General features: G+C 38.0%; 14 protein-coding genes and 2 non-coding genes across 16 annotated transcripts; 9 read left to right on the top strand and 7 right to left on the bottom strand.

Moving 5' to 3' along the window:
- Nucleotides 1-425: 425 nt before the first annotated feature.
- SOMG_00736 (But2 family protein) lies at nucleotides 426-995 on the top strand (the record flags this gene model as incomplete). The annotated part of the gene is made up of 1 exon (XM_056179530.1): nucleotides 426-995. One exon carries the CDS (start codon nucleotides 426-428, stop codon nucleotides 993-995), a length of 570 nt encoding a protein of 189 aa, XP_056036828.1.
- Nucleotides 996-1856: 861 nt separating this feature from the next.
- On the top strand, nucleotides 1857-2897 carry SOMG_00737 (alcohol dehydrogenase; the record flags this gene model as incomplete). Its single annotated transcript, XM_056179531.1, has 1 exon — nucleotides 1857-2897. The coding sequence occupies one exon, from the start codon at nucleotides 1857-1859 to the stop codon at nucleotides 2895-2897; it is 1041 nt and encodes a 346-aa protein (XP_056036827.1).
- A 738-nt stretch (nucleotides 2898-3635) lies between these two features.
- SOMG_10021 lies at nucleotides 3636-3750 on the top strand. Its single transcript, XR_008803554.1, has one exon. It is a non-coding gene; the product is annotated as a 5S ribosomal RNA (ribosomal RNA).
- Nucleotides 3751-4078: 328 nt separating this feature from the next.
- Nucleotides 4079-5123, bottom strand: SOMG_00738 (uncharacterized protein; the record flags this gene model as incomplete). Its single annotated transcript, XM_056179532.1, has 2 exons — nucleotides 4079-4575; nucleotides 4637-5123. The coding sequence occupies 2 exons, from the start codon at nucleotides 5121-5123 to the stop codon at nucleotides 4079-4081; spliced, it is 984 nt and encodes a 327-aa protein (XP_056036826.1).
- A 2278-nt stretch (nucleotides 5124-7401) lies between these two features.
- Nucleotides 7402-10081, top strand: apc5 (anaphase-promoting complex, platform subcomplex scaffold TPR subunit Apc5; the record flags this gene model as incomplete). Its single annotated transcript, XM_056179533.1, has 10 exons — nucleotides 7402-7617; nucleotides 7677-7781; nucleotides 7841-8180; nucleotides 8225-8284; nucleotides 8347-8440; nucleotides 8478-9245; nucleotides 9290-9416; nucleotides 9454-9549; nucleotides 9591-9891; nucleotides 9942-10081. 10 exons carry the CDS (start codon nucleotides 7402-7404, stop codon nucleotides 10079-10081), a joined length of 2247 nt encoding a protein of 748 aa, XP_056036825.1.
- Nucleotides 10082-10331: 250 nt separating this feature from the next.
- Nucleotides 10332-10814, bottom strand: rpl2102 (60S ribosomal protein L21; the record flags this gene model as incomplete). Its single annotated transcript, XM_056179534.1, has 1 exon — nucleotides 10332-10814. The coding sequence occupies one exon, from the start codon at nucleotides 10812-10814 to the stop codon at nucleotides 10332-10334; it is 483 nt and encodes a 160-aa protein (XP_056035502.1).
- A 462-nt stretch (nucleotides 10815-11276) lies between these two features.
- Nucleotides 11277-12065, bottom strand: rps403 (40S ribosomal protein S4; the record flags this gene model as incomplete). Its single annotated transcript, XM_056179535.1, has 1 exon — nucleotides 11277-12065. One exon carries the CDS (start codon nucleotides 12063-12065, stop codon nucleotides 11277-11279), a length of 789 nt encoding a protein of 262 aa, XP_056035503.1.
- A 509-nt stretch (nucleotides 12066-12574) lies between these two features.
- On the top strand, nucleotides 12575-13219 carry SOMG_00742 (alpha/beta hydrolase fold; the record flags this gene model as incomplete). Its single annotated transcript, XM_056179536.1, has 1 exon — nucleotides 12575-13219. The coding sequence occupies one exon, from the start codon at nucleotides 12575-12577 to the stop codon at nucleotides 13217-13219; it is 645 nt and encodes a 214-aa protein (XP_056035500.1).
- Nucleotides 13220-13508: 289 nt separating this feature from the next.
- On the top strand, nucleotides 13509-15436 carry pdi4 (ER membrane protein disulfide isomerase Pdi4; the record flags this gene model as incomplete). The annotated part of the gene is made up of 2 exons (XM_056179537.1): nucleotides 13509-13764; nucleotides 13806-15436. The coding sequence occupies 2 exons, from the start codon at nucleotides 13509-13511 to the stop codon at nucleotides 15434-15436; spliced, it is 1887 nt and encodes a 628-aa protein (XP_056035501.1).
- A 168-nt stretch (nucleotides 15437-15604) lies between these two features.
- snR30 lies at nucleotides 15605-15925 on the bottom strand. Its single transcript, XR_008803666.1, has one exon. It is a non-coding gene; the product is annotated as a small nucleolar RNA U17 (small nucleolar RNA).
- Nucleotides 15926-16443: 518 nt separating this feature from the next.
- Nucleotides 16444-17658, top strand: omh6 (alpha-1,2-mannosyltransferase Omh6; the record flags this gene model as incomplete). Its single annotated transcript, XM_056179538.1, has 5 exons — nucleotides 16444-16598; nucleotides 16677-16834; nucleotides 16878-17103; nucleotides 17153-17445; nucleotides 17513-17658. The coding sequence occupies 5 exons, from the start codon at nucleotides 16444-16446 to the stop codon at nucleotides 17656-17658; spliced, it is 978 nt and encodes a 325-aa protein (XP_056035506.1).
- A 138-nt stretch (nucleotides 17659-17796) lies between these two features.
- On the bottom strand, nucleotides 17797-18228 carry sen15 (tRNA-splicing endonuclease subunit Sen15; the record flags this gene model as incomplete). Its single annotated transcript, XM_056179539.1, has 1 exon — nucleotides 17797-18228. The coding sequence occupies one exon, from the start codon at nucleotides 18226-18228 to the stop codon at nucleotides 17797-17799; it is 432 nt and encodes a 143-aa protein (XP_056035507.1).
- Nucleotides 18229-18255: 27 nt separating this feature from the next.
- SOMG_00746 (uncharacterized protein) lies at nucleotides 18256-18575 on the top strand (the record flags this gene model as incomplete). Its single annotated transcript, XM_056179540.1, has 2 exons — nucleotides 18256-18282; nucleotides 18312-18575. The coding sequence occupies 2 exons, from the start codon at nucleotides 18256-18258 to the stop codon at nucleotides 18573-18575; spliced, it is 291 nt and encodes a 96-aa protein (XP_056035504.1).
- A 514-nt stretch (nucleotides 18576-19089) lies between these two features.
- On the top strand, nucleotides 19090-20752 carry utp7 (U3 snoRNP-associated protein Utp7; the record flags this gene model as incomplete). The annotated part of the gene is made up of 3 exons (XM_056179541.1): nucleotides 19090-19170; nucleotides 19221-19418; nucleotides 19469-20752. 3 exons carry the CDS (start codon nucleotides 19090-19092, stop codon nucleotides 20750-20752), a joined length of 1563 nt encoding a protein of 520 aa, XP_056035505.1.
- Nucleotides 20753-21147: 395 nt separating this feature from the next.
- On the bottom strand, nucleotides 21148-22214 carry sec17 (alpha SNAP; the record flags this gene model as incomplete). Its single annotated transcript, XM_056179542.1, has 4 exons — nucleotides 21148-21562; nucleotides 21672-21975; nucleotides 22022-22139; nucleotides 22182-22214. 4 exons carry the CDS (start codon nucleotides 22212-22214, stop codon nucleotides 21148-21150), a joined length of 870 nt encoding a protein of 289 aa, XP_056035494.1.
- Nucleotides 22215-22797: 583 nt separating this feature from the next.
- Nucleotides 22798-24324, bottom strand: suc2 (sucrose alpha-glucosidase Suc2; the record flags this gene model as incomplete). Its single annotated transcript, XM_056179543.1, has 1 exon — nucleotides 22798-24324. The coding sequence occupies one exon, from the start codon at nucleotides 24322-24324 to the stop codon at nucleotides 22798-22800; it is 1527 nt and encodes a 508-aa protein (XP_056035495.1).
- Between the last annotated feature and the right edge of the window lie 393 nt (nucleotides 24325-24717).

Consider the following 24717-nt stretch of genomic DNA (forward strand, 5'->3'; position numbering starts at 1 on the left):
CCTGTAGTAACTTGAGAAACGATAGAATGACGAGGTGAAGACGTTCGAAAGAGGAGAAAGGAAAACTTGTGACAATGGGTTTCAGTCTGTCGTTTCATAATTCTGGAAGGGACTGCAAAACGGCCATGGACTTGCTATAAATAGGACACTCTCCCCATCATCATTTGAAACCACAATCATCAGTTTGGAAATCATTAAAGTCTTAATCATTGTGTGATTCAGGTACTTTTGAAAAGATTAACAGTAACTTTTTTATTTTTACTTTGCATCATTCCCTTCACTTTTATATCGTTCACTTTTTATAGTGTCCTTTGTAAACATTAGATTGTCTTGCCTTGTCTTATCCATCTATTCAATCATTTTTTCATTTTTTTGCCCTCATCTTTGATTTTCCTCACTCTAAAGATTTATCTGCCTTTTCTAAGATGAAGTTGTTTTCCTCCGTTTCTCTTTCTTCTGCCTTATTCTCCCTTTTAGCTTGTAGCCCAATTTCTTCTCTTGCAGCTCCTCTAACCGACCGTTCTGATATCAAACAGAATGAAGAGTTTTCTGTAATGAGCCTCCGCTCAGGTAACGGTAACGTTCATTTCCATTCCTTTTATGTTGGTGACAACAATAACGTCTACCTCGATCCTTATGATAATGGAAATGAAGCGGCCAAATTCACTTTAGCAGATACTTATTTACTCCATGAAGGATTTTCTGCTCACCTTGGCGATAACGGTGCGTTATACTTTCAACGTAATGATGAGGGTTCCATTCTTGGATTTGATTTTGGAGAACGCATTGCTTCTGGCTATGCTCTGGAACTTCATGGACAAAGCCCTGTAGCTTGTCCTATCGAAGAAAATTCCTCTGTTTACTCTGTCTTTTTTGGTAAAGGAAATGGTAATAGCAAGTGTGTTGGCTTTACAGCCCTTGCAATTCCAAATAATCCTGTTTCTTCTTCTTCTTCTTCTTCTACTGCGGCCCCTTCCAATGCTGCTAAAATATAAGATGTTCTCATCGGAAGCAAGAAAGTGAAAAAGCTATGCCAAAGATGTAAGCCAACGACGAAAAAGACTGCCAACTTTACACTTTCATATTGAAAAGAATAGTAACCATATTGAAGCTGATGGTCCCAGTGGCATTGGAAAACTCGTGCGTGCTCTAAAATCTTACATCTGCCACCAATATTCTCACTTTTTGGGCAAATTGCCCTGGCCGCGAAGCTGGAATCGGTCACTTTAACTGCTCTTCCAATATTTATGATTACACCACAAATATCAATCTGTTTTCCCACTTTGTTTACGTTGATATAGAGTAATATACTCTATAAAGTAATTATAATGAAATAGTTAAGAGCTTGCTCTGACACTATCGTGAAAATGGTTTTACATCTTTTCTTGGACAAACGTAATATCTAAAGTTCGTTCTACCAGCAATATGTCTGTTTAATATTGAATTAAACGTAGCTTCGCAAACGAATTCATCGCTTTCATTGCACTTCAGTTAGACTTCCAAAGCGACGGCCCATCTCAATTATTGCTTCATTTTTTCAATCCATGTTGTACAAATACCTTTGAAAACATATGTTCAAAATCAATATCTGCTTTCCCCGATGATCACTTAAAAAAAATGTGTTCGTTCGTACTCGAAAGAAAGATTTCAAAACTAAAAAATGCGCGAATGCCTAATTAGTAATAAACGAGCCAAACTTACTAAATACGTAAATGGCGGTTATGTAAGCAAACAAAAATTTCAAACCTCACAATGATATAAATACCATTTTAATGTATTTAACAAACAACAAAGCTACACAATCAAAGAAAATACCCATCGTAGGATATTTAAACTGATAAGTGGACTGTTATAAGATGCCATTGCAATACATAGTTAGCGACACTAAGAGTGGCTTTGATCAACTCAAGATCGAAGACACCAAGGAAGTTCAATCCCTTAAGCCTAATGAGGTTCAGGTAAATCTCAAGGCAGCTTCTCTCAACTACAGAGATTTGATTATTACGAAGGGCATGTATCCTCTTCATTTGAATCTTCCGATAGTTCCCGGCTCTGATGGTGTCGGTGTTGTTGAAAAGGTCGGTAGTGATGTGGATGAATATAAGCCTGGCGACAAAGTGGTTTGCAATTTCTTCGCTGATTACGTTGACGGAAAACCAACCCAGCACGGCTATGGTAGTGCCTTGGGTGGTACTGTAAACGGTGCTTTCCGCAAAGTTGGTTTCTTCCCTGCTCATGCCCTGAATCATGCACCTAGGAACTTAAGCTTCGAAGAGACATCCACTTTGCCTTGTGCTGCCGTGACTGCATGGAATGCCTTGTTTGGTAGCGAGGATAAATTGAAACCGGGTCAAAATGTCTTGATCCAGGGTACTGGTGGTGTTTCCATCTTTGCTCTCCAATTCGCCGCTGCTGCTGGTGCTCGTACCACAGTACTTTCTTCTTCCGATGAGAAACTGAAAATTGCCAAGAATTTGGGTGCTACTAACTTGATCAATTACAAGACGAACCCCGAATGGGCCAAACCTGCTTTGGAAGCTACCGACAATGTTGGTTATCATCATGTCGTCGAAGTCGGCGGTGAAAAAACATTGGGTCAATCTTTGGATGTCTTGGTTTTAGGCGGAGTCATCAGCTCTATTGGTTTCCTTGCTCAAGAAGGTGCCAGCCTTAACGTCACCTCATTGATTGGCAAAATTCTCAACAAGAATGCCATCATTCGTGGTATCTTTGTTGGACATGTCCACATGTTTGCAGACATGATTGCTTGTATTGAGGCAAACGATATTCACCCTCTCGTTGACAAGGTATTTCCCTTTGAACAGCTGAGGGAAGCTTATGACTACCTATGGAGTCAAAAGCACGTTGGTAAGGTTGTTCTCAAGATTGATTCTTAAATATAAGTGAAGTGAGGCAAAGACGATAAGCAGCTTTTCACTTAAGACTAGCTATGAAGCAGAGTAGTAACCTTTCCTGAATAAGCGACCATTTACGATTATATAAGCTGTTGAAGGGATTTGTCACAGGTTGGATCTCACTTGTTATAAGTTAGTGTCATTGTCATGAATGGTATACGATATTACTTATATTTTGATACAATAAACGTATTGTATTATCAAATGCGTTATTACATAAAGTAAATGTTCATTTTTGCGATAGAAAACTTTAAAAATTCTAGAATAAAGGTTGAAAAGAAGCTTACGAATTCTAGAAAGATATATGTGTATACCTCTAGTTGAAAGCTCAAATCTCCAGATTGGAAAATTCGACAGGTGTAGCTTCATGAATACAATTATCGTTTACTTAGGGAGTCAAGTCGACGCACTATGAGATAATATTAGTGGATCCAAATATATTTAGAATACAAGGTTTTTTCAACCCATAAACTCATACGCTAATGATATATTTAGCGGCGTAGAAACAAAGCTGTGACAGCCTAGTAGGATGTGAATTCATACAAAAGACGAACAACATTTTGTTTTCAAATCTTATAATATGAAATTGTTCACGATTCAACCGCGACAAAATACCACAGATAGAGCTGAGTAGGGATGGATCTTACAAGACATCAAGTCAAATAAAATACTGGACGAGTACGTCAACTTTAGTAGTCAGATAGACAACTGGAGGCGTCTACGGCCACACCTAGGCGAAAACACCAGTTCCCGTCCGATCACTGCAGTTAAGCGTCTGAGGGCCTCGTTAGTACTATGGTTGGAGACAACATGGGAATCCGGGGTGCTGTAGGCTCCATCTTTTTTTGGTGGCTTTTTGTACTTGTTGAACAATTTCTTCTAAACAACGGTAAGTATTTCTCTTGTTTACAAACGTCTTCATATTCCATAAATGTGCAACCTCCTACTATTGCAACGAACGGTTACCTGTGAGGTAACACTTGAGTTTTTAGAGAAGATTAAATAAAATAAACAAACCGATCGTATTCAAACGTAAATTAAATTAATATATAGAGATTTCTTACAATGAATCCTAGAACAGTACCAAAAATTGGCGATGAGGAAAGAGAGGAAGCCAAATAAAACTAATTTAAATAAATAATGAGAGCAATAGGGTTGCTTTGTCAATTTTTCTCTTCCTTAAAAATTGAAAGCGAAGAAAAAAATGCATCGTCCTTTTGTTGATGCTTTGGAAGCGTAAGTGAACTGGTTTCCTCAGTTGAATATCCAAGGATGCAAATAAGACTGTGGTAACATATCCAACACACGACACCAACAGTTTGTCCAAGACCTGTGAAGATGGACTTTATGCCATTGACAAGAAATTTTGCAAGTAATATTGCGACAAGCATTTCTAATGTCACAACTGCTACCGCGAGAGTACAACGAAATATAAAATCTAGTTTTGAAAAATCCAAAAAGCCTACTAAAACTAACACAACGAAAATCAACGTCAATTTAAGCATCACAATAGAACCAACCGCAAAGATAAAAAAGAACAGTGGATAAAACACCTGCACCGGAAATAAAAAATGTTCGGAAACGACCCCAAGACCACCCACAATAAAAATTAGTGCTTTAGCCACGAGCCATGCTACCCAAATTATAGGCCGACTGGATACTAGTTTTTGTTAGCAAATGCATGCTTAAGAATTTTTTCGATTAGAAAAAATATTACTTACCGTAAAATACACCGAAAGAAGTTGCCCATGTTAAAAAGAATTGACCTAAAGGACAAAAGAAATCCCAAGCATATCCAACTTTGCTAGATACATGTACTAACCAAGAAAGAAAGTCATAGTGGTAAAAGGCTGCTAATGAGCACAATAAAGATAAAACCAATGTCGAAATACAGTGAACCGTTCTGTTTTGGAAGATTACATTTTTAGGGAAGTGACGTTTTGTTTCTTCCTTATACTCAGCTAAAAAAGTATAGGCGTTGGCTTTAATCTTGTTCTCTTTTATATCATAATAATCTTTATCCGGAAACAAAAAAACAAGGAAAGCTACTACCTTGTTTCGTTTGATTTTTGGAGAACCTGACCCGAATGATTCTTTAATATCCTGCGGTGTATTCAAAGGAAGCCCCTTTTCAAGATCAATGTTGAAAGCATGGCCCTCAGGAGGAACACTTGAATCCAAGCTAGGCTTCTCTTCAGACATACTCATACAAAATTAATATCAATTGGCAAGAATTAAAGGCAAGGATGTTGGTTTCAATAAGAAATTTCGCATCACTTACGCAACGTTGAGTCACAAGAGCAAGTAACATCTTGTAACTTGGCTTTTATTTACAGAAACAGAAAAATGTAAACAAAGCAACTTTTTCAAAAAAAAATCAAAATGCTCACACCCTGGATTTAACAGTAAGTATAGCGTTTGATTGTTAGTGCTTGTCTAACACCGAAACTCGAATATAATCTTGATTTCTTGGGAACTAAAAAGTTAAGGAAAAATTATTCTTTATTTGAGAGAATGCAATAAGTCTGCAAAGTTAGTTCTTTTTTTTTTAGCTTCTCTCATTTCCTTTACAACCTGTCGACCAGTCTCCCTTTATATTTCTTCCGACTGTTTACTTGGCATATACAAATTGAAAAGTCTCGAATCTAAGTTAGGTAGATGGCTCAGACCGAGCTTACTTTCTCTTTCAAACTTTTTTGAACAGAAAACCAATGGTAAAGCATCCTTTGTTTGTTGTGAGTAGTTTGTTTCCAGTCCCAAATGTCAACAAACAAACGTCTTGAAAAGGTATAAATAGAGGTCGAACTCTCCCTTTTTCAACCAAGCAAGCATATCAATCACATGCATCCAAAAGCAATTCTTTCTCAATCAAACTCGAGAGCTTTGTTTCTTGTAGATGAATTGCGAAAACAGGACCTCGTTTTAGTCTTTTGTTGACAAAACTCACAAAATGAGCGCTCCTTGGATGTATCACTGCTTTGCTTCGTTAAAAGATGAATAAGCAGAAGGCGTTCCACTCGGTTGCTTTCCCATTGCTCCAATACCTTTTTCCTCATATATCTTAAAAAATTGTGATGAACGTTTCGATACTCTTCTTGAATTTCATTCTCTTATTCTTTTTTTCAATTAATAACCTTTTCTCGTGAACCTTTATGACACAATTTTTGAGTATGATCCCTTTGATTCCCTCCTTTTCTAACATTTCAGCTTTCTCTTTGATTGATTCCCTTTTTTGATTTTAACTTCTTTCCCTTGTAAACTGGTTTTATCCCCCGTTCTTTTCCTTAAGACTCTTGCTTCTAGCATTTGTTTACATTTCAAAAAGCAAAGCAACGCACGAGTAATTGTATCTCGTCTACTATTATTATTTATGTACGTGTTGAACAAGACAACTCAGCAGCGAGCATAAGATTTTAGTATTCGACTATAGATTCGATTCTGGTGGTTGCTGGCGTTTGTTTACATTCCAAAATGTAATTTGCAGCATTCAAAAGGTCGAGTTCCAACTGCTCCTATTATTCATGTACGTGTTAAATTGAACCTTTTTAGCAACGAGCATGAGATAAGAGTATTTGAGAACAGACTCAACGGATGTTTGCGTTCCTGGCATAATCGTTTCTCTCAATAGTGATGTTGAATCAGTCGACCTTTCGAAGCATTGACTCTGGCCAAGTCAAGCTTTGGGGTTTATGTTCCAAAACCGAATTGAGTTGAAATTGATAATATAGAACAGGAGTTGCATCTTGGCATGAAATACAATACGCTGATCTCTTAAACCAAGTTGATCCTTTTCTTAAGCATCCAGCGTTGATGATTTATTCAGTAAGGGGACGTCACAGATAATTCCAAAGGTTTCCTAGGACGAATCGAGTAACTCTTTGTCACTAGTCCGCTTTTCTGGTTGTGTCTGTTTGTTTACTGGAGGAAATCTCAATGCTACGTCCTTTGAGCAAAGACAACTTGTTTCCTAACTCAAACTAAACTAAAATTCCTTTTTCAATAAATCTCCTTTGCCTTCTTATACTGTTCAACTCGTACAAAATAAATTCATTATATTTTTTCATTTATGCTCAGTCCCTTTATAACAAAGAAGCATAAATAAGTCAATGAATAATAAAATTCCAAACCTATAGATGCTAATTTTCTGTAATAAACTTGTCAATTTACATCTCTGACTGTATTTGTATAATTTAGCTTTCATGAACGTAAATAAACACCACAGTAACCATTTACGGAGAAAAAAAATCCAAAAACCTTTTGATTATTAAGTTTTTAAGCAAATTGAGTTTATTTTTTTCGCTTTTGTAAGTATTTACCGCCTTTGGGATCACTACCGTCGCTAGAAAGTCTAATTGCTGACAACATTCATAGCACTGTTTGAAACAAGTCAGTAGGATTTTTATTTACTTGTAAACTAAGAAGTTTTGTTTTGAATTCGACCTTGCTGACGAAGTCAACTTTCTAATACCATTCTCAACGGATTACCATGGAAATCACGGAAATGCAGGATCCTTTGGGCGCTTCTGCTTATTCCGTTTTTCCAATACCGCTGGACAAACACAATAAGAAGTCGGTTTTTTATACGAGATTTCTCACACCCCATAAATTTGCTTTATGTTTATTAGTTGAATTTTACGCCCAGCATGCTACTGCTCCGAGTTGTTCAGCTTCATTTCTGGATATAATCTTGGAGTACTTTGACGTATGTTTTTATCGACTCATTTCTGTCAAGTATTGTCTTCTAATGATTTCGATTTTTAGTCATCTAATTCGTTGCCTCAGAGTTTGATTGACCTGTATAATATAACAACTAAACTTCCAAGCACTATAGATAGTTACAGTGTTTACGATTTATTACACGAACGTGTATGTCTTTACCTCATGTATAGCATTTTTTTGATGCAACTAACAAAGTATCACTCTAGCTATGGTCCTTACACTCATATGAAGATATTCATGAAATCTTCATGTCCTTGGGAAGTTATATTACAAACTTATACGAGCCTGATGAAGAGCCACCTTCTCACATGTTATTCTCGCCGTCTTCAGTTTTGTCTGTCTTTCTACGAAAATGCGTGGTAGAATATGAACAGCTATCTTTCGAACAGGGAGTTGAGTTCTTTAAGTCTTTTCTTGAATACCGCTCCCCATCCATGAATTTTCGTAAAGATGGAGTGGAATACTGTAAAGTGAACGTACGGCATGAACTATTAGGTCTCGCGAGTAACCAGACTTTACTTCAACTCGCATTCGGGAGTACTCCAGGTTTGGATTTCTGTGCAGTCACGAACTTAGCTAATATTGGATAGGTTGTCATGCAACTCAAGATATTGAAAGGCTTATTCAATTACAAATCCAGCACATGCAGCGTACGTATTTTATTTATTGGATTTTTATTGACTTGAGAACCTTTCTAATTGTATTTCTTCAGGTTATGGATGTTTTTTACCAGAGGAGATGAAACGTAAACTCCACGATATTTTAGAAGCCGAAGGGAACCACTTGAACACAAGCTATCACTTCAGGTATTTCTTTCTTTGTCTTATTTATCTAACTGATTAGGTTCTTAAATGCTTGGTTCAATGGGGACTATCAACAATCTATAGAGAACCTTTGCAGATACTTTGACCATGTCATGCATTCGAATGAACGAGTCTCCTACCAATACGCTTTGCTGAATCTTAGTATCTTGCAAGCTGACTTTGGATGTGACAAAGAAGCCCTGCGCGCTATAGAAGATACGATTAATACTGCACGGGAAAGCGGTGATATTGCTTGTCTAAATTTTGCTTTGGCTTGGATGTATGAATTTAAACGTTCTCAGCTTCCTTCTTCTAAAGACAAAAATCCTGAAGAAGAAAACCATATCCTGGAGCATCTAGCTATCAATAGTCAAAGTGCTCAAATCCCTGTTTTACAATCCACGGTTCATTTAATGCAAGCCCAACATTTTTTGGATAACGGCAGTAACATGGTAGGAGTTTTTTCCAATTTGACAAAATCCTTTGCTTTGCAATGTCACAGCGAATCCTTCCATAGCTTTTCAAGATACATGGATCTTTTACAAGAAACATGGTATCGACTAGGCTGTTTCTCATTAAGTTTTAACTATATCAGTCTTTATCAGAATAGCTTTTTCCAGGAAGCTTCTGTGATTGATTTGGTCAAAAGCTACATGAATAAAGCCAGAAGACTAGTTGAGAATGGTAATTGGTCGGACGTTTCTGCGACTTTACAAATGGCTAAAATGGAGTCGGAACGTTCTTTTCAGTCTGTTCACTTTTATGGCCGTGAAAAGTGTTTTCTGTATCTGGATAAAGCAATAAATGAGTAAGGGTCCACGTTTCCTTGAGTTACTAATGATATTTTTACAGAAAAAACTACAAGACAGCAACGTTTCTTTTAAAAAGCTTGAATGGTTTCCGACATAGTAAGGAATCCCTATTCAACACTCATTATTACAGCCTCAAGCTTGACATAAGTTTGGGCAACTTCAGCCAGGTATGATGATATGACAGCAATTTGCTAACTGAAACAGTGTATAGATGCGGTTGAGAATCTTTTGGAGGACGATACGAACCTTACGGTCGAGTGGAAAGTAAAGCTGATGCTTCTCAAAGTTGATATTTACATTGTATGTACAATAAAAAAGTTGATGACTTCTAACTGCCTCAGAAAACAAATGTTTTACATCGAGCCATCTTTGAACTCTTGAATGTTATTGAAATTTCCTCATCATCATTCTTGAGGCTCTATCTCTTAGAAGCATTATGTCTTTTGTGTTTAATCGGAAGTCTGGATTGCATCAAGGCTACTGAGCTTTTGGATTCTTTAATACCCGAGGTAATTGCATCCGGTAATAAGGCATTGGTGGCATTATCGTTTTATTCATATGCGTCCATTCAGGTCTCCAGTTATGACAAGTTAAAGGCATCAAGAATATTTATTACGAAGTTGTTAGACAATGCATTCGATGGTATGAGGCACTTTTTATTTTGTATTTTTCTTTACCACTAACGTTGAAAGGTTACAAAAGCTGCCATATGAAAGATATGCAACAGCAAATAGCGCTTTTAAAAATCCAATTTCTGAAGCAGATCAAGGATAACCAAGCAAGTCGTTACACCGAACAGTATTATAAAGAACTATTTATGCAAAACGAGTGAAGATTGGTTTAGATCATCCAATTGAACAACGGATTACCTTTTCAATCATGATAAGACGAATAATGACTACACGTTCAAGTTTCCAAGGTTTAGTCTTTTACCAACTGAATGACCTTTACTAAGAAACTATATTTTTAAAATTCTATCACCTCATACACGGTTACTTATAAGCTACTTCTTAAACTACAAATGGACTAATCAATCCATCAAAAATAATATAAAATAACTGAAAGGAACAGCAATCTTTGATCTAGATGAAAGTATCATAAGGAGCAGGATGAAGAGTGATGGGCTTGTTTTGTTCAGTAGCAACAAAGTGGGCCTTGACGGGAGGAGTAGGTTGACGACGGAGTTGGACAGTCTTACCTTCAGTCTTAGCCTCCTTACGCTTTTGCTCGTTGAGCTTGACACGGTTCAAGAAATCTTGACGGCACTTGGAGTGCTTAACGTGCTCAATACGGACGTTGACGCGCTTCTCCATGTAACGGTTGCCAACGATCTTGTAGATCAAGACACCGACGGAAGATTGAGTAACGTTGTAGACGATACCAGTCTTACCATGGTAGTACTTGTGAGGCATACCCTTTTGGACGGCACCATTAGCCTTAATGTCGACGATGTCACCAACCTTGTAGGTCTTCAAGTAAGTGGACAAACGAATTTGACCATGCTCTCTGAAGCCACGTTGGAAGGTGTAACGGGTACGAGCTCTGAGACCGAATGAGTGAGGCATTGCTGTTCCTGGTTAAGCGCAGGATGTCTGTACAATTTCTCTTTGTGGTGTAGAAACCGCCGTGACTGCTTTTTGGAGTTCGTTATACTACACTATATCATTTAACATCCGCGCTGTAACGATATGACAGATTTCATTCAAGCCAAGATTAATGTCAGAAAGAATGGTTTAATGCCGTTTGTATGAGTATATTTCTAGTAATTTTCAATCCTACAATACTGAATATTATGCGTCTTGTTTATGAAACAACCAGCTTAGCAACCGTTGAATTTATTGATCACCCATCAGAAACACATCCAAAGGTGGGAAAACGAAAATGTATACTAAATTCCCTGAACGACAAAATCATAATGTTGCAGATCAGCTTAAAAAAAGGAAAATAATTAACTCATAGCAATACACCCAAGAAATTTAACACGTAGGCTTCTATAGCTGTACTGACGAATTGACTACTAACCGTATTTAAGCAAGTCCTTTGAGAGCACGTCTGCGGTCACGCTCTTCAGTAATGCTGAGCTTGACACCCTTGCCCTTAGGCAAAGAGATCCAGCTCTTGTTGGTCTCACCAATAACGAAGACGTTGGAGAGACGAGTAGCGAACTCACGGTCCAAAGCATCCTTAACGTGGATGATTTCAAAGGAACCAAGGTGGTGTTCACGGTGAATGATGGTACCAACACGGCCCATGTTACGGCCACCGGTGACCATGACTTGGGCAGAAGTATCAAACTTGATGAATCCTTCAATCTTGTTGGTTTCCAAGTTAAGCTTGACGGTATCGTTGACCTTGATCAAAGGATCAGGGTAGCGAATGGTACGGCCGTCATGAGTGACGATGAAAGGAATACCCTTGGCACCCAATTGGACACGCTTAACCTTGCAAAGCTTGTACTTGGCTTCTTCAGCAGTGATGCGGTGAACAGTGAAACGTCCCTTAATATCATAAACAAGACGGAAGTGTTCACCAGTCTTCTCAATGCTAATAACATCCATGAAACCAGTAGGGAAAGTGTTGTCAGTACGAACCTTTCCGTCGACCTTGATCAAACGTTGCATGAGAATAGCTCTAACCTCACGACCGTTCAAAGCATACTTAAGACGGTTGCGCAAGAAGACGATCAAGGGAAGGCACTCACGAGCCTTATGAGGACCAGCAGAAGGCTTGGGAGCGTAAGTACCAGAGAGCTTGTCTAAAAGCCAGTGGTGAGGGGCGGCGACACGCTTTAAATGCTTTTTGGGTCCGCGAACCATTGTCTATCGTCGTGGTTAAAACTCGCTTTTCGCCTAAACGGTTTCGCAGGAGCAAGTGTGTGACTGCTTTTTTCGACAACAAACCTTTTTCCATTAATTACCTGTAAATAGCAACCATAATATATCTTTATTGTTTTTATAGTATACTAAACGGTTATTATTTCAATGATTTTCAATAAATATGTTTTAATGGATGTCTGTTTTGTTGAAGTGATTTCAACGTGATGTATTAAAGGTAGTCAGTTGAACAAGAATTTTGCTACTCTAGTACCAATGGAATATGTTTCCTTCTTTTTCACTTGCTTTTTCTTTATAAATTAGAATTTTATCATTTTACTCCTTCAGGAAATTGCACGCACTTTTGCGAGCTCTTTGTTCCTCACTACTTCAGGTGCGAAACAAGAATATCATCTCAGTTTTACAGCATAATTCATATCTTAATTATATATAGGTATATATTCGTTCTCGAATTTAGCAGCATCGGTGCTCAGTTGGTACTAATTTACAACATGGATAGTGTAACTATCAAGGATGAGACGATTGCATATAAACATTATCCTAATGATAATTCAAAGATTGCGATTTTAGCACATCCATATGCATATTTAGGTGGATCTGTAGATGATGCTTGTATTGTTATCATGGCCGAAAGGCTTCAAGAAAAAGGCTACAGTGTTTACGTTTTAGATTTTAGCAGCCTGCCTTCCTCCTGGTTTAGTGGTAAAAGAGATGCAAGGTTGTTCTCTGTATTTACGCACCATATAGTTGAAACTCATTCACCAAGCCACGTCCTCATCGGCGGTTACTCTTATGGTGGAAGAATTGCAATGCATCCTTCAATCCGGCAAGGATTGGATTTCGATTCTATGAATATAAGTTTTATATTCTTAGCTCCCTATCTTGGCCTAGGGAGTGGGCTTTTGACGGGTTATTGGAATGTAAAAGCAGAAGGATTTCCTCAAAAAGCATCTATTCTTTATATTGTTCCGACGAATGATGAGTTTACCGGTTTAAATACTTTTCAGTCGTTTTTTTCTAAATTGAAAAATCAATGCTCATTGTCAACGATGGTTGAATTGCATGAATGCTCCCATTTCTTGAATTTTAAAAAGCAAAAAGAACTTTCTAAAATTCTTGATGAATGGATAGAATGAATGTTATCTTATAAAAGAAGTATGTGAATTCTCAGGTTCATTAAAACTACTTTGACCGATATAAAAAAAGCCAAATCTGTAAGAATGCTTCTAAATCTTTATTACTTTAACATATTTTTTCTTTTTAACTAAATATCTTTCATTCTTTTATTCACGAAGTTTGTGAAGGCGCATTTGTCCTCCCATGGTAAATATATGTTTGTTTACATTTATGGGTTTCAGGATATAGCGCATCTCCAAAAGAAAAAATAACTGGAAACTCCCACACAGCAAATCTGAAAAAGAAGAAATGATATTCTCTAGTTTGTCTTTTCTTTTTGGTTTCCTTGTACTTGCCTTTGCTTTAGCTGAGTCACTAGTTTCAAATGGGGATATTTACCTTGGTACTCACAATGCATCCTCCATTCTAGAAACCCAAGAAATCTGGTTTGTGACTTTTACTAAAAGTGGAGAGGCTTTCAAAGACTTTAATGATATCTGGGAAGCTTCCTCTAGCGCATATCCAAATCTTCATCATGCCAAAGTGTTTTGTGATTTGGAATCCGGTACGGACAACACAATTGGTTATTTAGACTAACAAAAACAGAATTTTGCAAAAGTCAAGGCGTACTTGAGTATCCTCAGATTGCTGTTTTACGCAACGGAGCCTGGATGAGAAATGTTTTGGACGACAGTCATCATTCGGTTGATTCGGCGTTGGAGTTTGTCGAAGCCCATTTAACTTACTGTCAATTGGAGTCCTTAAAGACCGGTTCCAACTGCCTAACGGAGGAAAATTATGATGAGCACTTGGATTCCCGGGAAGCAGTTTTTGGACTAGAGGAAGACGAATCCTGGAAAAGAGTCAACTCTTTAAGAAAAGCCGTGAATCTAGTATTTCGAGATTTTCTTGAAGATTCTGAAAATATCCTTTCCGATAGAGCCTTTGTTATGTTTTATTCCACTACCAAATGTCCAGATTGCTTTCAGTGGGAGCCTATCTGGTTAAGCATTACCCGGGATGTAGCTGATGAATTGACTATGGGATACGTCAACTGTGATAGTGAAGAAGACCTATGTGCTTATTACCATGTGGATAAATATCCCACATTTATAGCTTTTCAAAAGCTGGATGCTATTAAATATGAAGGTCCGCTAAATTATCGAGAGTTATCACGTTACGCCAATCAGTTGGCAACTTACCAAACGTTACACGTCCAGCCGGAAGAAATTGAATCCATAGAACACACACATACAACGTTCTTCATCTTCTTCCACGACTACGCTCTTACGTTAGAGGATGTACAGTCTCTTAAGCGTATGGAACTGTATCTTGCTGGCAATGCTCCTTTGTTTCAATCTGATTCCGCTGCTTTGGCCGAAAGATATGGAGTTCATGCCTTGCCGGCATTCGTTTCAGTGAGAAATGGTGAGCCTTTTCTTTACCAAGCGAATACACCACGTCAATTTCGCTCTCACGAAAGGATTCGTAATTGGATTCGCCAAGCATCGCTTCCATTAGCCTCAGAACTATCACCGGTCAATTGCCATAAAATGGTGGATCGAAAACTGAGCGTTATAGCACTGCTTAATCCAGAATCCGAAAGCTATTTAGGAGATCGAGCCAGTCTGTTAAACTTTGGAAAACATTGGTTCCAGTTTCAAAAGAGACGGGAACGCAATTTTATCTCACACCAGCGAGTGAAAAAGTACACAGCCTTGACAAAGGCTAAAAAATCAAAAAATCAAAAAAAAATCGAACGGATCAAGTACTCGACTATAGAACATCCAATTTTCACCGAGTCAGTATCCTTTCTATGGACTGATTCCACTGTTTGGCAAACTTGGTTACTCACAAATCTAGGCTATTCAGAAACGTTAACTAGCGAAGTCACTGTGTTTATCGTGGATAATGAACGTGAGATCTTCTACACCCAAGGACACGACGGTAAACCTTTGAAGTTGGACGAACCATCTTTGTTTTCCACTTTGAGAGCGATTCTTGACAACTCGAAATCAATTCCTCACCAAGAAATGGGTAAAGCAACTATGTGTGGCGGTGAGATATATCACAAAAGTGCATACTTCAAACCAATTATCTATTGTTTATTTTTGTTTTTATCATGTATCATGATTATTGTACTCATACATAAGCGAAGACGAGCACAACCTTCTCGTATGCAACCCATTCTTGGTTTTATGGACTTTCATCCTTTAGTTACTGTTAAAGCAGACTAATTATAAATAAATTAATAGCAAACATTTCAAGATCACTACACCTCATTGTCAATCGTTCTCTTTACAAGCCTCTACTCAAACAGCGCACATGTATCTTCAAAGTTATTCATAAACAGTTTTCCTTTCAAGGAATATATTTTCTATCTAACATTTATATACGATTCTTTGAAATGTCAACTGTATGGTTTTACCCAACTGCAAGGATCCAGGGACCATGTAGCGAAAGATTTAGGAATATACAGTTGTCAAAGGATCAACCATGCAATACCCAAAGGTATTGCACAGGATCACTCCGATCAATTTCAAATCTGTTGGCTAGGCTACGCGGCATCATGAATCCAATTTTCGTAGAAAGACGTCAACTCTCAACCTGCAAGACAAATCTTGCAAGGACAATCCACGCCCTACACGTACTCTTGTCAACCTCTACACGCCAACCGCGTTGCACGCAAGTTCTCCGAAGAAAACTGAACAATGCAACTTCAGATTTGTTTGTGTTATGGTAAAAGTTTCACCCGACCTTATATAGTCAAGCTTACAAACAGAACCCTAACCCCACTCGTGACTGCCAGTCACCATAGAAACGTACCGATTTATAGAGGAGACGTAAGATAATATTATTATGAATATCGTATAAACGACTAGAATGGTTGGTTGGAATTCTTAAGAAGATGGGGTATGAGCATGAATATATAAGCATATGCGCGTAAAGGTAAAAAGGTATAGGTATGATTATATGAAAGCATACACATGCTAGTAAAGAAACAAGTCATTTAACTTTGAAGGTTAGAAGAAATCACAATAAAAGATGATTGCAAAGTCTATGAAACATTTCCAGTTTGTACGTTTCTGATCTGTAGCAAGACCTTCGCTGGGCCGTTTCCTAGTTCAGCTTTTCGTTATTTCATAGAGCAGATTTGGAATTCCACTCCTTGTCTGGTAAAACAGGATTCAAAGACTATTTCTAGAAAAGAAGCCCAAACTTCCACTTCATTTCCCTCTCGCTCATGAAATTGGTTCTTATTTGTTTACTTTTAAGTATTGCAATTCCATTCCTCGTTCAGCGCTTCCAGTCTGGTGTGATTCCTTTAAAAAATGTTTTAAGCGTCAAGGGTCTACCCCAAAAAACATCGCTGAATGCTTCTTTTTTGATATTTGCAGAGTAAGAGACTATTTCAAAGTTCCATTTTTAGGGCTGTTTCACAAACTGCGGAACAATCGCTTATTATTGTTATTTTAGAGATGGAGATTTGCTTGACGTTTTACAGACGATTCGAACTGTAGAAGATCGATGGAATAAGCGATTTCATTATCCTTGGACATTCTTCAGTACAAAAAAAATCTCCTCATTTTTTATGGAAACTACGAGTTCTGTAGCATCCGGAAATTGTGAATACGGTAAGGACATTCAAGAGACATGAAGAAAATTAACAAGGCCTAGTTCAATGGGACTCAACAGAATACTATGGGACAGGCTTAAAAGATACTATGTACTACTTGGAGCAATCAGAAAAGCTTTCAAGTGAGGGAGTCAAATACAGTAGATCGGGATCCTTTCATCGATACCAAGAATGGATTTTGCATTCCCTGTTATACCATCCACAGCTTCGTTTTGAATATGTCTGGCGACTTGAACCTGGTCTTCGCTTCAATTGCGAAGAAGAGTCGTATGTGAGATACAATAAGCAGGATTGACTCGTTTTAACGCTGTTTTAGAGATTATTTTGACGAAATGAGAAAACAAAATGCAACACTAGGATTCACCAACCATGTTTGCGAAACTAGGCGTTCAGGAATCCTCGAACTAGAACAAGCCTTGAACAAGTATGAGCAGGAAGGTATGCCGGATCAACCTCGCATAGCATGGGAGTATTCCACAGAGGATATATATTGCAAATTCTGGCCGTACGACGAAATAATTGCTTTACGAAAATTTCGAGAGAATTCTTCCTTTGTTCAGCTGACACAACACTTGCTCAACGAAGGGGGTATTTATTACTATCGATGGAGTATGTATCTCAACTTTCTCTTTTTACTCACGTTTGCAACTTTTGAAAATAACTAACAATGAAATAGCTGAATCTGATATACTCTCTTTAGTGTTGAAAGTATACAACTCCTCAACTCTCCCTTTGGATACAGCGGGATACATGTTTCGACCAGATATAAATCATTGCCCGGATATGGAGAGTGGAAGATGTGCTTGCTATGTAGACGATTAATCTCGATAAAGAACGGTGATTTTCTAAAATGGCCTCTACTCCTTTATCTTGGATAAACAAGCACATCAAATCGAGGGAACCATGCAACCAATCTATCCTTACCTGTACCAATAAAAAAAAAAAGACAATAGACGTTCATTAATTTTCATCATTTTGACGAGGCTTCATCGGTCCATCTGTAACTTTGTAATATACCACTGTAGAATCCGAACAAACTATACCCAAATATATGTAAGATTCTCTTCCTGACAGGCCGCGTTCGTCCTGCACGAGCAAAAGATTTTGTGTTTTCATAGAATCAAAGATTGCACTAAGCGTTTTAATGGAAATAGTTTCATGCAGAAAAATTGGGAAAACATATTGCAGCTTTTTCTGCAACAACCCTGTTTTCGGGATGCCGGAGAGCAGCGGCCGTTCCTTCTCTGAATACATTTGGAGCATGTGAATTTTCAGTTCGTCCCACTGCTGTCCCAGTCGCAAATCGGTCTCTACGGCTTTCGAGGCCCCAAAAAAAGGATGGGTGTCCAGCGTATGCAATTCTTCAATTGGCTTGAATGTTTCTTTGTTCATTTTCTTTCCTTCTTCCTTAACAAATATATGATCACTAAAAACCCGCCTATGTTTGTAAGGTTTACCTTTTCACCGCTAATTAGAAAAAATTTGACTTTTACCAAATGGCTCAGAAACGAGCAAAGCAGCAAAAAAAGCCCAAATCCACTTCACAAGGAGTTAAAAAACGCTCTAAAGCAAAAAAGGATTCCGCCAAAAGTACCAAAAGCCAACAAAATCTGCTTTTACAAAATCTTGATGACTATACGACGACACAGTCTGTTTTGAGAATTGCCCACAATTCCAATTCGAACATTGATCAAGTCTCCAATTCAATTGAGACTTTATCTATGAATAAAAAACAATAATACAATTACAGCGTTTTGTTTCTTCATTCAGCTGAGTTTGAGTTTCTTTTTGGTAGCTGGGTTACTTGGGTTATACATGGATGTTAATCTGCATTTTGATTCTCTTGCTAAAAGTAATAAAATTGTCCTTTTGTAAATAATTCTTTTTCTTTCTATCTTCTACAGACTCGGGAATTTCATTTTACCATGTATCGTCTATTGCTAGTATGATTTTTTACTCGTAGCCAACTTCCTTCTTTCACCCATCCACTCCAGGACAAAAACACCTTGAGTATAGACATTTTCAAGGTTACGAGGCTGTTAATTGATTTCTTTCGTTCTTGCGTAGTTATCTTAAGCCGTACATTTCATTGAGGAAAGTACAAAACCAAGTTTTTGTCATTGGACGTGCCTTAAAATTTTGTAACCATTGAACATTAGAAAAGGTTTTGCAGGACGATTTGGGTATCTTTTGGTATTTAATTTTTAAATTCAAAGAGTTAGGACATATATTTCTACTTATTCGCTGTGCATCATGTCTGCTCAACAGTTAAACTTGGACGAGGTCAAGGCAAAGACAAACAAATACTCTCGTGGTCGAAAACTCAATCCTAAGGTAAAAAAAAAAAACAAGGTGAATAAGGTTATGTGCTAACTGTGTTTTAGAAAATCAAAGACAAGAAGCTTCGAAGCAATGTACAAAAAATTGAAGAAAGGATTGAAAATGTAGAGACAGATCTATCTAAAACAGAGTTATTACGCGTCGATGAACCAGGTTATTTGGAAGCTGAAGGTTTAGAAAAAACTTACAAATTTACACAAAACCAAATTGCTCCAAATGTTGCTCTCGAAACTGCTACGAAGGTATGACAGAATAGTGATTATCAAGTTCTTTGCTTGTGCTAACAATTTAGTCTTTTTCCTTGGGTTTGGATAAATTCGGCAGTTACAATTTCGACTACACAAGAGATGGCCGCATGGTGCTTCTAGGAGGTCGAAAGGGTCATGTTGCTGCTTTTGACTGGAGAAACGGTAAATTATTAACAGAATTGCACTTACAAGAAACAATTCGTGACGTGAAGTGGTTTCATAATCATCAATACTTTGCCGTTGCTCAAAAAAAATATGTTTATGTTTACGATAATATGGGTACAGAAATTCACTGCTTAAAGAGACACATAGACGTGAATGCTTTAGACTTCCTTCCATATCACCTTCTTTTAACTAGTATTGGTAATGCTGGTTATCTAAAATATCAAGATGTCTCAACTGGTCAATTGGTTGCGGAGCATCGTACTGGTATGGGAGCTTGCCACGTTCTTCGTCAGAATCCTTACAATGCCGTTGAACATGTTGGTCATGCTAACGGGCAAGTTACACTTTGGGCTCCCTCTTCTACTACACCGCTTGTTAAAATGCTCACCCATCGTGGGCCTGTGCGTGATGTGGCCGTTGATCGGGAAGGCAAATATATGGTAACTGCCGGCGCCGATAGTTTGATGAAAGTATGGGACCTTCGAAATTACAAGGAGGTTCATTCATATTATACTCCCACACCCGCTCAACGCATGACTTTGAGTGATACAGGTTTACTCACAGTCGGTTGGGGTTCTCATGCTACGGTTTGGAAAGATGCTTTACGTACAAAACAAAGTTCTCCTTACATGAATCATATGATTCCTTCTTCATCTGTGGTTGATCTTCATTATTGTCCTTATGAGGATATATTGGGCATTGGTCATGACAAGGGATTTGAGAGTGTAATTATTCCTGGATCTGGTGAACCTAATTATGATTCTTATGAGAACGATCCTTTCGCCGCCAAGAAACAGAGACAAGAAACAGAAGTTCGTCAACTTCTTGAAAAGCTTCGCCCTGAGATGATTTCTCTGCGCCCTGAATTTATCGGTAATGTGGATAGGGCTGCTCCTTCAGTTCGAAAGCAAGAGGTTCAAGAAGAAAAGCCTCCAGAGCAAAAATGGCTTCCCAAAAACAAGGCACGAGGTAAAAACTCGGCTTTGCGTCGCTATGTGCGTAAGCATGCTCGGAACGTAGTGGATCAACGTCGTCTTAACGTCGAAAAATCTCTTGAGAGTGAAAAGAAAATGCGAGAACAGCGCGTTCGTCAAGAGAAAGGATTGCCTCAAGAAAGGGAAAAATGGGGTTATGCACTATCGCGGTTTTCTCGGGGAAAATAAACACTTGTATAATACTTTTTGGATAATATTTCATCAGTGATGTGGGGCTAAAATATACAATATAACAAATTTATTTACAGAAAAAAATGAAACGTAGTTTGCATGTAGAAACAACTTCATTTTATATTAAATATACATGATATAATCCAGTTTTTCGAATGCCTGTTGGGATAAAAACAAAAGAAAAAATTGCGCTTAATATAAAGGTCCTTGAATGCGTGAAATGCAATCAGAGCGAGTCGATAAACGCATTCTTCGCACAGCGCTAATTAATTTCGTCACTACCCATGTGAAAAGAAAAGGCGTTCAAAAAGTAAGAAAACATGAACAGGGAGTTTAGTAACGGATGTGGCTTCTTCAAGGAGTTTAACATCAATGGAAGGTAAACGCATTTTTTAAGTCAAATCATCCTCAGCCTCCTGGATGTTGTTTTTAATTAGCAACAAAATATTAGTCTTCCAAGCATCAAGTTTGGACAATTGGTCATAACCAAAAACTTGGCCGGCAAACGTGTCGGCATCAGACGACTCAATGGAAGTTTGCAAATCCATTAGTAGTTGATGCTCACGAGTAGTAGCAAAGGAAGGATCTATTTGAATAAAATTTTCCAGAGCACCACGTGTAGCGATCTCATCGCCTTGGGCCATATAACAGAAACCCGCCTTCAACAAATAATCTTTAACACTCCATTTCAAAAGACTGTTTTGGACACTAGCACGAGCAACCTGTTCGAATTTTTGAATTGCAACGGAATATTCACCTGCTTGACCGGCAAGGTCAGCAACCTTCAAATATGCCTTATTAGCAAGACTGCGAACGTTAGTGTTCAATTTTACTGGTAGTATTCTGCAACGACTAAACTTCCAAACGAAATTAAAAGACATAGTCGTTATGCTTATAAAATTGTTGAATTACATACGCTTCAGCTTGATCGCTCATGTACCATTCACCTGCATCTTCATAAGATGCAAGGGCAGCTTTGGGATTTTGTAGATCCTGTTCGAATAGGGTGCCCAAGTCCATTTTGTAATTGGCAGCACGGCGGAAATTACCACGTCTCGTGAACAAGTCCACTGCAATTTGTAAAGTACGAGCAGCCTCTGTAGGTTTTTCACGACGATACGACTTGTAGGCCTCAACATAAGTGTTGGCAGCATCATCCTTCTCATCAGTTTTCAACTGCATTTCGGCAGCTTTCTCAAAAGCGAATCCAGCGGCACTTCCTGTATATTTGCATTAGAATTGCTCAACATCGTCTTTATTCCGTACCCTGCTTTTGAAGTCTATAACCGTTCGCAGCATCCAAGAAGAGTTCAGATGCTTCTTCATATTTGTTTCCACTACCGAAAAGGGCGAAGCCACTAGTACCACTAGCTTTTTTGGCAGCCTATATGTTAACATTCTATACAGTTTCACTCTATATACTTACTTTTTGCATCAACTGGTCAGGATCAGCTATCATTGGAATACTTGGTTGTAGCTACGTTTGATATGCAATGTATTCTTTATGGCATTATGAAGCAAAGGTAAAAAACTTTGAAGATATTTAAATCAAAACATACATTCTTCACATAAAAGTAAAAGTATCCCAAAAACTCTTTCTAACAAAGTAACTTGTCTGATCTTACATTCAATTCTGTGTGAGTCAAAATTCTTTTGAGATACATAATGTCTTACAAAGAGAAAACGATATCTCTATAATTAAAATCGAAAGATCTCAATGTCTAATTTGTGAAACGTAAGGATCATCTATTATGTTTAGAATTGGTCGATTTGTCTATTGTAAAATATGTTACATTTCAGATCAGGAAAGACCAAACAGATGACGGTCTCCATTGATAGAAATTCAAAAATAAAGAAAATACCTCGACTTGATGGTCAAATTCTAAGGACCATAAATTACTGTATGACCAAAGAGAATGCCGAAGAAAAAGAGAATCGATTTGCAATACCCATTTGCAATTATACTTTTAACCTATAACAAACCATAACAAAAAGAAAACAAGAAAGCTGTTTGTCCAGAAAATGTCTAGTCTAAAGTCCATTTACTTGGGAACTTTTGTGAATAGAGGCAACACGTTAGCTTTGACCAGCTTGGCGGCCCGAGGAAGCGCTAAATAATAATATTTAAGAGGAGAGTCTTCTGATCCTTCTGAAAAGTGGTAAGTGTTCGTAAAAACCTTTCCTCCATGATTTCCATAGACCTCTACAACAGATTGGTCCATAAGGATTCCGAAATCCACCATCATCTTGTCATCAATAAGAATAGCGGGTAAATTGGATATAGAACGCTCAGAATACATAGGATTTTTCCAGCTTGCCTCACTTGAACCACGATCGATATAGACAGCACCATCGCTAAAACGATATCCAAGCTCGATGTACTGTTTGTTGCCAAGGACATCAGAAGTTGCTGACCAACGCAAACGCATGAATTCTAGTTTTTCTGAATCAGTTGCAGAGACAGGTATGGTAGCACAAAGATAAAATCTAGTGCCACATATTGAGGTAGGAGGAAACTCCGAAACGGTTTCCAAGGCCAAAGGATAAGGCTCCGAGAGAGGATGCTTTAGAGCTTCTGTGTTATAGGGACGTTGGACTAAAACAAGCTCCTGTGCTTCAGAGTTCACAGGCATAGAACGTAGAGAAAGTTCGCGAGGGCAGGACATTATCCCCCGATATTGTTTCGCGGGAACATCACTTGCATAGCTCCAGTTATTAGCCCATCCTATACTAATCACTTGGTTATTGGGGACGTTGGAGAATGTCTGAGCTGCATAAAAATCACTACCGTAATCGAAAATACGAGCAATTTTATCGATAGGAGTAAAGGTTATGCCATCAAAGTCACCAATAAAATACTGGATCATGCTTCCGCCGTTTATATGGGACCCAGGATTAATGGACACAACCATAATCCAACGATGATCCTCTGTATTTTCAATTGGTAGACGGAAAAGATCAGGACATTCGTACTGGATACCTAATAAGCCAGCAGGACCAAATTCGGAAACCTTTTCCCAGTTTTTTAAGTTAGAAGAGCGGAAAATAGCTATACGCAACTTTTGAGCGAGTGCAACGACCATCACCCAATGCTTTGTTTCTTCGTGCCAAAAAACTTTAGGGTCGCGGAACTGAGACTCATTTATATTGATAACGGGATTGTTCTCATACTTTATAAATGTGATGCCTCCATCTGGACTATAGGCAATATTTTGAGTTTCAAGGTCATCATAATGAGTCGTGTAAATGAGGACGATACGGCCTTCGGTGTTTGTGGGAATTCTTCCATGCGAATCTTTAAATAACCCAGAAGTGTTGTGTTTATCGACAACAGCACTTCCGCTAAATATAAGACCACCGTCTTCATTGGGGAAAAGAGCCGTTGGGAGATGGTTCCAATTATACAGGTTCCTGCTAATAGCATGGCCCCAATGTTGATTTCCTGCTTCCAACGCGGTTGGATTCCACTGGAAGAACAAGTGCCATAACCCATTCGATTGCACGAGACCGTTAGGATCGTTCAAAAATCCCTCTTTTGGGGTAAAATGAAGCAAAGGACCAGTTGACATGTTATTCTTTTTGATATTTGGTCAATTTTTCGTTAAAGCCTTCTCTTTAACTCTTTAAGTTAATTTCGCGGATTCTTTACTTTCTCCAAGATATTGCTTGTACGTATGGAATAAGTAGAAAATTTGTCAGACGGATGGAAAGTACACATCTCAAAACACTGTTAATAACCTACTTTATGTGTCAAGGCCGACATATTGTATTATAATAATACAAAAGAGTCCTTATTATATAATGTAAACAATGGAAGTTTTTAAGTGTCACGGGATAGATCTCACTTGTAATGAGAATAAGTATTCAGTGGAAAATATAGTTACAACTGTAAATGAATTGTATACATATTTGGATGCTTTTAGACTTAATAAAATATATAGTGTAGCATCCAGGGATCTGGT

The sequence above is a fragment of the Schizosaccharomyces osmophilus genome, chromosome 1 (genome assembly GCF_027921745.1).
Source record: "Schizosaccharomyces osmophilus chromosome 1, complete sequence".
Taxonomy (NCBI): domain Eukaryota; kingdom Fungi; phylum Ascomycota; class Schizosaccharomycetes; order Schizosaccharomycetales; family Schizosaccharomycetaceae; genus Schizosaccharomyces; species Schizosaccharomyces osmophilus.